We start from the raw sequence: 9,622 nt of genomic DNA on the forward strand, positions 1-9,622 counted from the left end.
CCCGAATTACCCTTGACACAGGAGAATGAAAGCTTAACAATAACACTACTTCAGAGTTTCATCGAGGGAATAGATGCATTAGCACCTCCAATTGTTAACACAGAGCAAAAACAGTAGTTCGCCCCTTGCAGCACAACAGTGAGTTGAGTCAGATGTGATGGCTTGTGAAATCATCACTAGGCATGAAAGGGAAAGTCTAATACTAATTCTGAAATAGCAAATCTGGTTCATAGGAAAAAAAATAGAGCTGAGGTCAATTCTGTTTGAGAAGAGAAGCGACTTCATAAGATTTAACAGTAGAAGCATTGATAGTCTTGATCTCATGCCTATAGTAACCAACTTCTTTCCTACAGACCTCTCAAACTGTAGTTTTATTATATCAGTTTCTGGCTATACTGCCCTTTTTCCACTGCATTTTTCTTGCCTTTCAAGAATGGAGAAGGCAGATGTCAGAAAGTAAACTCCTAATACTTTGAAGAAAAAAAAAAAATCTTTGCCCAGTTGATAGAGGTTTTCAACAGTCCATGCCAGTAACCATACTTCATGTCAACTCTAGAAATTCATTGTTGTGCATTGTATTAGTGCAGCGTCCCTTAACTTTGGAAGTAATAAGCTCCATTTGCTAACCTTACCTCTGCTCATATCTTAAGGTTATAGTCTTCCTAAAGATTTTGCTACAGGCAGGACTAGAAGTTCCTTCTGCACCCCTGTCCCCCAAGATTTCTAGCCAAACTCCCCAGAGGCACTACTGTCAGAAGTCGAGATGAAGACAGAGAAACGAATGCTTGTATACCCAGTTAGTCTGTGCAACACTTCTTCCTCTCCAGAAAACCAGCAGCTCAGAGCTGATAAGGCCACAGGCAATGGCTAGAAGAAACACAAGTGGCAGAACATGCCATTTACAATTCAGAAGGCGCACATATAGCTGCTGCCACCCTTCTCCTCTTGCACTGATTTGAGAGAAGGATCCCAGGAAACAGTTCTGTTGGCTGCCTGGACACTACAGCACACTGACATCATGTAATTGAATTGAAATGCTTTATTGGTCAGATATACACATTTGGAAGGGTGTAGATGGACGCAGGATACATAGACAAGACCAGCACCCTGTCTGCAAGAGGCAAAACAGGAGGTGCTGGTTTTAGCGCAAGGCTTGCTCAGTAGAGCTGCTACCAGACTCCTGTGACTTCATAACATCAGGTAGTTCTGGGGTGCTTGAGAAGGGGTCAATACGCAATGGTTCAAAGGTGCCATTGCCAGGTCTGAATAAAGCCAAGCCCACCGTGGCAGGAACATGAGGACGACAGCTTTGGCTGCTTAAACCACAGTCTAGCAAAGTCCTGTCATCATCATCCAGCAGCTGGTCATCTTTGTAGAGCCACTGCTCCTCTGGTGGCCTCTTCAGTATTCCCTCCACCACCTTTTTCAACTCATGCACAGTTGTTGTCTCTTTGGCCTCGGTGAAGATTGTTGTCTTGTGACGGCGAATCATCAGGTAGACATCCATCACTACCCTTGGGCTTCCTGCAATTCTCTGTCACTGGGAAAGAGATTTCAGTCCTCTTAGTGAGAAACCTGTATTTTCAGGAATAGCTGAAGTCAAGACAGAGCTGCCATTAGATGAATGGATCCAATGGGGACAAGGAGGGGAAAAAAAATACCTACAGAGAGCTGCTCTGCTAGACAGACTAAGATCCTCATGCTCTACACAAGCAGAACTATTAAGTATTTAATGACTTTTGTCTTCCTAGCTAGATGTCATCTAGCAGAGAGCTTTTAACACTGTTTATGAGTATTTGTGTTACTTTAGCTTCTTGCCTGAAAGGGTTTCATCCCCAGTTTGCTTTGGGCCACATACATCTACACGAGAACCCAAGAGGAACCAAGCATGCAACTCTGACTGCACCCAGCACAGAAAGGATGGAGCACAAGAGAATGCAGCACACAAAGTGGTTGGGCTTTGTTGGTTTCTAGTCAGGCAAGAGACAAGGACTTCCCTGGCTCCTTCACATGTTCAGTAACAACAGAAAAATTGATAAATACAAGAGTGTTGAGAGTTGTCAAACTAATGGACAGTGTTAAGGTATTTTAGCCTCCTACTCCAGTTTCAGGAAGTTAGTTGTCAAAATAGCTTATTGCCTAACACCAATGCTGATAGCAGAGACTCAGCTTAGGAGTAACTCAGAGTTTGCCTAGGGTGGAAGAGACTCACACAGGAGCAGAGTGGGAGGGGAAATTAGGGCTGGTAGCATTAGCTTAAAAGGGAGCTCTTCGAAGCCCAGCCATTTTAGGAGTACTTTATGGTAGTGCCAGCGTAGTCGCTTGTCACATGTGGAACAAGTCACACCCAAGAGGCTAAAGGCTCACTTCAGCTCTGAAATGCTCAGGAGAGTCAAGGACATCTTCCCAGAGCTGCCATTACTGGTTCCCACAGAGAAGTTCAGGGCCAGCATGGGGCTGCCTCCATCTGCACCCACAGACAGCAAGTCCTATTCCCAGCCCCTGGAAGAATAGCTGCACCTCAGGGATTTGGTCTGCTCTTGTCTTTGGGATGAGAGGGTCAAGGTCCAGACATTCATGAGCAGTTACTGCTCCCCCCAACCCCCAGTTGGAACCCCCTTGAGAAGTGGAGCAAGACACTCCTCTGGATGAAGGCAAGCAGTGGCCAGCTACCTGCAGGCCTGCGCTGCTGAAGGAAGGCAGAGCTCTCACTCACTACATCAGAGAGAGGGGGGGTGGGTGGGGTGGAAGTTAACCTTGTTTTTTGTCTGCCATCTACACTTTGATATCACTGGCAAATGCAAGCTTTCCATGACAAATCTAGGCTAGAGTTAATCCCTTGTATGGTCATTCAAGCTAGATTACACCAAAGATAGTAACAGATGCAATAACTCTGTTCTTCCAGTATTTTTTCTCGTCTAACAGGAAGACAGACACTGCTATTCCAGCCTGGCAGAGCCCAGTTCATCCACCCCTGAGTAGTGACCCAGGGGCACTGTCATCTAAGTGTGGCCATTAACTGTCTCTGCCTGTCATGCCAGCTCAGACATGCATGTGTGCCTGTTCCAGCTGGAGTTCCCTGTGCTTTGCAGTGTGTTCTCCAGGAGAGGGGAAGAAAGGAGCAGAAAGATATAACGAGTGCAGCATAACCAACAAGAGGGAGCTGCTCTGGACTTAGCCCTTCCATAAATCCCGAGTCTAATTCCTGCTGAAGGCAAGTGGGACCCTGGGATCTAAATAAATTTATGGATTGAGACCAAAACTACCCACTCCACAATCATACTACTGAAGGAAGGAAGAAGCAACATTCACCTCTCTTCAAGGTAGCGGAGGTGTTACACTGCATTTGTGTTATGTCATTTTACTGAACAGTTTAAAGAAAAGGTCAGGCCTTCTGCATGAGCAGCAGTTAGAGAACTCAATTTTTGCTTCAAAGGGAGTGTGTTCAGAGACACAGCCAAGCTGGACAAAGAGAAGCATGCACATAGGGTAAACAATTTGAAGTAAGTTTAAAATAAACAAACCCCCACACATACAAAAGACCCAACTGCCATCTGCCCCAGACCAGTGGGGAAAGAAAGGGAGAGTTAAGAGAAATGTCTTTTTAAAATTTACATTAGGGAGAGGATGTGAGCAGGGTGCATTTGCATAACCTAAAAGCATGAGGAAGTCAATCTTGAATCCTTCCTGCAGAGGGAAGACAGTACTACCCACCACAAGTGGTGGCCACACAGATGCTGCTGCACCTCTGATGAGTAGCAAACTATATTCTCACTGACAAGGGCCAGGTCACACAGGTGGTGCTTTTGCAGAAAATATCAAATTTCATGAAGTCCATTTGATTTCCCAGGAGTTGCACACACATGAATGCAGCTAAGGGTCCTATCTAAAGGCTCACTCTCATGACTTCAGCTAAAAAGGGAGGCAATCCATTGTCAGAGCCAGAAGGAACATCAGTTTCCCTTCCTAGCTTCTCTTTTAAAGAGATTGACATGAACCATTTTGAAGTCAGGTCAGATTTATTCATGTGCTTTAATCCAATTTTGAAGCCCACTGTAGTGTTTAGTAATTAAGTGGTATATTGATGTAGTTTTGAATCAGGAAACACAAGGTGAAGCAACAGACAACCAGTAGACCATGTCTAAAGCCACTAAAGGCTACTGAAGAGACATTTTCAACATGAGCAAGTTTTAATCAAATTATGGAATTAACACCCTAGTCAGAGCCTTGGTGACATGGAGCCACCATCCAGACACCCCTCTGGTTTGAGGAAGGACCACAGCCCAGACCCTCCAACTCCAGGCATCTCCTCAGAAAACTAAAAATCCTTCTAATTGGCAAAAGCTTCCCAGGGCAGAATTGCCTCCTCGGCTTGGCACAGAGTCACTATTTTAGTCAAGCCACTACATTATTTGACCAGTTTAGTTTGGCAACTTCCCTGACAGACACAGGAGCTAGATAAACAGGGAAAAGCAGTGCTGGACGTTCCTGTCATCGCTTCACAGACCTCAAGCTGAGGAGACCCATACATTAACTGCTGCCATACCCCCACAGCCAGTGAAGGAAGTGGTTTTACTTAAGTCAGCATGTCTAGAGCTGGGCTGCAAGCCCTTCCAGCACAACAGACCCCAAGGGAGAAGGTATAGAGGGAAAGTAGGAAGCTGCCATTGTCTCCATGTCTTAGAGGTAATCAACCTTCTCACCTATCACAGCCATCAGCTAGGCAAGCTAGGCTAGGACAACACAACCTTCCCTTAACAGAGGAACCCCCAGAGGACACTTGCTTAACACTGCAGCCCCAGAAGGTAGCTTCGTTTACATCTGCACAACAGAGAATCCTCTCCACTCCTCTGTTACCCATTTGACCTGGAAAACCTTGTTTGTCTCAAGAGGAGAGGTCCAAGCAGGTCAGCAGGAGACAGGTTCAGCCTCTGCACTGCTACAGATCCCATAGACAACTCACTCAATATTACAGGCTTTCATAAGCATTTGGTTTCTTCATTCTCAAGTCTGCTCTCCAAGATACTTTAAGCTACCTTTTTTTCCTCTAAAGGAAAAAATGCACACAGCATGCTTTAATATGTACCTCAGGTTAAGGAGGTAGAGCTACCAGGCATTTCTGGCAGCAGTAGCCTTGATCACACCACACTTCAGTTTCTTATTTTATACATTTGTCTACCTGAGAAACAGCAAGAATTATAAGAAAGTTATTAATATAGTTATTTCTCTCCAAGGAAGAAAGGATGATTAACTAATTAAGTAAATTAATCATCTTAAGTAAGAGAATAATTTAGAATCCACCATGACCTTCAAGTCAGAAGTTGCTTGTTACATTTCCTTGCAACTATACTCTTATTAGAGATATTATACATCATAACACCCCTCCTCAAACAGCACAAGATTTGTCAAGAGTTATAGCAAGGACAGGCCAGAAATAGGTCTGGCCTCTAGTTACACTAGACACTAATCAAATAGTTTCAGTTAAAATAAAAAAAAATTCATATCACATACTTAAAAGCTTAGTAGTATAAGAGATATGTTACATTTTCACATTATTGCTTCTCATAGCTAACAAAGTCACTTTGAGCAAGTTATTCCCTTCAGATAGAAGTTCATTTATTTAAGAATTACCAGAGGAGAATTTTTTTCTCAAGGCACTTCATTAGATACCACAACCGTTTCCTGCAGCAGAACCACACACAGAGAGCACAATCTACCAAAAATCACAAGGTTAACACACAACTTGATGGCTGCACTGCAAAGTTAAAAAGCAAACTACAGTAGAAACTCTAAAGCTTCTCACTAAGTGCACACAAACAAATAAACAAAAGGAACTTACAAAATCAAATATTCTGTCACAACAAACAGCAGCCACTTCCTTCACAACTACCCTTTTACTCCAAATCCCTCAAGAGACCACACTCATTCTGCCACTGCCCCTTTTATCCAGAAACCACTTCCAGTGCAGCTTTGCTTCCTCTAGCTATTTGTCAATCAGTGGAAGCTAATGAGTTCAGCCACACCAATCAAGGTGTTTAATTAAACCCAGGTGTGCTGAAAGAGCCAGGCTAATGGAATTAATGCAACTCATTATGGTGGGAATCCTCTGGTAACTTTTAAAATTTGTTATACCTATGCTCCAATTCAGTAAAGCATTGGATCCCTGCAGTCCCTGACGCGGGCACAGGGATCTGTGCTAGTTTTCCTGGCTGGTTTTGAGATGCAGCCTCACATACTGTGTGTTGCAACAGTCTAATTGCACAAAGGTCTGGACACCTACGGCAAGATGCGTATTGAAAGAAATGTCCTCATTATAGTGTTGCAGAAACAACACTGCTGTTTGTGTCTGATTCCAGCTGTGTTAGAGGCAGGCATGCATATGGCGAAAGAAAACTGGAACTTTTGCTTTCTTTGCCTCCCCCAATCCTTAGCATCACTGTTGTTGCTGTCAGGAAGAGAGCCATGAGTGACAATCATCCTGACTGTTACGTTTGCTTCTGGACTGAGACGACGCACAGCTCATCTCACTTTTGCTGCCAAAAAGGTGCTATCTGGTCATGGTGATCTGCCTCTATCCCCTAGGCCTGGCTTTGCTTCAGCAACTGAGAGATACAAAACCACAGCTAGTCCCTGCAGGTAGGGACCTACGTATGGACAAAATAACGTGTCTCATATAAAATAATTGAAATGATAATAAATCAGTCTGAGAACAGTGGACTCTCCACACCACTGCACTGTATGAATGGCCTGTTCCATACCTGGGGGCGATCTCCTTGTAGCAGGTCAGCGGAACAATAGTGCCCTGCTGCCTTGCTTGGCGTGTGCCCTTTCCCCGCTGTTCCTTGATGGCCTGCCAGTTCTGGAGGCGTAGCTTTCTGGGGGTCAGACTTTTCCACTGACACCAATGCTGATATGGAGTAACTGGTGTATCTACTGGAGTTTTTTCAGATTTACACCAGCACAATGGAGATCAAGATGCCAATGTACCCTAGCGCACAAAACAAGCCTTTGCAAGACTTTTTGAGGTGCCACCTTCTGATCGATGATCGGAACAGGTTAGAGTGTCCGTTGGCACCCGGGGTGCTCACATTTACATCACCTCCCTTTGCACTGACCATTGTTTCCTCACTGTATATAAATACACACTACTCCTCATTATGAAATGTGAGCACCCCCTGCAAGTATGGTAAGTCATCAGCTTATATTTTTTGTGTGTGTATGTGTATGTACACTGGAAGTGTTTTTTAGTCTGAGTAGTAGGACTCATCCTTAATTCAGTTAGTCTGTTAAAACTTTGAAAAAACCACCTAATTTCAAAGAAAGATTCTTGTTTCTTTTCTAGAAATTCTTGCTCTTTTTTTGCTTGATCCTTCTCTTCTCAAGGACTCTGTGTGATGCTCGCTGTTACTTTAGACCAGCCAGCAAATACGGTAAGAATGGCAAATATATAAACATCCCTGAAGCATTAATTCAGAGATTCAAAGCCTTATTTTCTTGGAAATGTTGGAATAGTATAACACATTCTTTGTTGAGGAATGACCCAAACAGCTGCATACTCAGGTATCAACCCACCTGGAGGCATCTCTGGACACAGAGAGAGAGACGCTATCCTGTTCAATAGTTACCCTCCGGGCTGATGTATAGCTGAAGTCCTTGCCCATGTGGCAAAAACACGTACTTTTAAGCAGCATTGACTAACCTGAGTGGGGTACCTGACACTAAAATCAAAGTCAAGACAACACAACTGGTGTTTAAATTCAGTTTAGCAGAGCAAGTTGAAGTCTAATAACTGGGGAAAAGGGAGGAGGGAGAAATTAAAGTCTAGACCTGTATGTTGGATATGAGAAAGGACGGAAAGATCCTACCATAGCCATAAGCTAAGGCATTTCTCAGATCCATTGCAATAGCAGAACAGTGCTTCTCTGGTACGTGGTTGCTACCACTTTATCATGCCTTACCATACACTCGTGCACACTTCAGGAGCAAAGACATGGTATCCTTTCTGCAGAGCACTGGGTCAGATTCTTCCCTGGTGCCACTCAATGGAAATCAGTGCTTTGATTGCCAGTCCACAAACATGACGGTGGTCTATGTCTATTGATACATGTTCATACTGATCTACTGACTATCATTTTCTGGTGTGTGCATGCAGGGTGCCTTTCAAACAGAAACCTCTATGTTTTTGGTGCGGCGTGGAAGACTGAAGATTGTTACCAATGCAGGTGTAAGCTGACTGCAATGATTTGCTGCAGCTTGTAAGTTCCCCCAAATTATTTTTTGCTTATTCAGGAACTGGTTGAAATGTTCAGACTTAAAAAAACTCATTGAAAGCGTGCATTGGAGTTTCATACTCGCATGAGCAACATTCCTCTTCCTGTTTCCTAGTTATCTCTAATCATGACCAAGCAGAATAATCTGGCAATGACATAGACTTCTTTGGGAAGAAACAAAATGAAACACAGCTAGAGTCTTTCAAGCTCACAGCTCTTCCTCATCACCTAGTCGTTCTTTTGATTCTGACACTAACTGGGTGTATGACTCCCTTTAACCTCGGTTTTCTTTCTCCTTCTATTCAGCAGCTTGTCTCTAGATACCTAAACACACATACATGTGGGCTTCTGCAGCTCTGCACCAGACCAGTGGCCTGCCTGCAAGCATCTGGACATGAGGAAAAATTTCTTTACTGAAAGAGTACTTAAACATTGGAACAGGCTGCCCTGGGAAGTGGTTGAGTCACCATCCCTGGAAGTATTTAAAAGACGTGTAGATGAGGCACTTAGGGACATGGTTTAGTGGACATGGTGGTGTTGGGTTGACGGTTGGACTCGATGATCTTAGAGGTCCTTTCCAACCTTAACAATTCTATGATTCTATGATCTAATCAGGCCAGAGCTGCTCCACATCCTTCCCATGTTGCCAAGAGCCCACCCTTCCTGCTTATCAAAACAGGACACACATGTCCTGCTCTGATAATTTGCTTTCTAAATCTTGTCGTGTGTTCCTGCCTCATGGATGGCAGGTGACACATCAAGGAAAGCTGTGTCTTCCTGAATATAATGGTGTGAACTGATTATCTCCCCAGAAGGCTGGGAAATATCTTCTTGAGGTGAGAGAGAAAGAGTCCCATAAAGGGTCTGTGAGGAAGGGTACAACCCAAGGAACCCTCGGTGGGGAATATTCCTGGCTGTCCTCAGCCTTAGGAGGAAGGGAGTTGGCCTGTGTTGAGAGGAGGCTCAGCTGTGAGGTATTCATGCTGGGGTGATTCAGCACTCTTCAAATGGTTTGTTCGTGTCAAGAAAGTCTTAGTGTAAATGGGGAAGACAGAATCAATCCCCATTTTGTCTCTGTGTGGGAATTTATACCAATCCCTAACAGAATGGGCAGTGACAACTGCATTTAAACCAGAACAAACATTGGGAAATCAATTAATCTGTTAACAGCCATGATCGGGGCTCTGTATTCCTCTCATGGTAATCCACACTGCTTGTATTAATGGCATTCATGAGCCAAATCGATCCATGATGTAGCTTGCTCCAGGATGGCTGTGGCTCAGTAAGCATCCTTATCTCAGTCCACGTCTTGGCTGCTGATTTTCTCTTTGCCTTTCTCAATGACAGGGTTT

General features: G+C 44.0%; 1 protein-coding gene across 1 annotated transcript; it reads right to left on the reverse strand.

Annotated features, from left to right (window-relative positions):
- Nucleotides 1-1,141: 1,141 nt before the first annotated feature.
- Nucleotides 1,142-1,507, reverse strand: ELOB (elongin B). The gene has a single exon (XM_076338074.1). The coding sequence runs from the start codon at nucleotides 1,505-1,507 to the stop codon at nucleotides 1,142-1,144; it is 366 nt and encodes a 121-aa protein (XP_076194189.1).
- Nucleotides 1,508-9,622: the final 8,115 nt, after the last annotated feature.

The sequence above is a fragment of the Aptenodytes patagonicus genome, chromosome 5, assembly GCF_965638725.1.
Source record: "Aptenodytes patagonicus chromosome 5, bAptPat1.pri.cur, whole genome shotgun sequence".
Taxonomy (NCBI): Eukaryota; Metazoa; Chordata; class Aves; order Sphenisciformes; family Spheniscidae; genus Aptenodytes; species Aptenodytes patagonicus.

Excerpts from the sequence above, each read along its gene's own strand:
- ELOB (XM_076338074.1), bottom strand. The coding sequence starts at position 1,507 with ATGGATGTCTACCTGATGATTCGCCGTCACAAGACAACAATCTTCACC.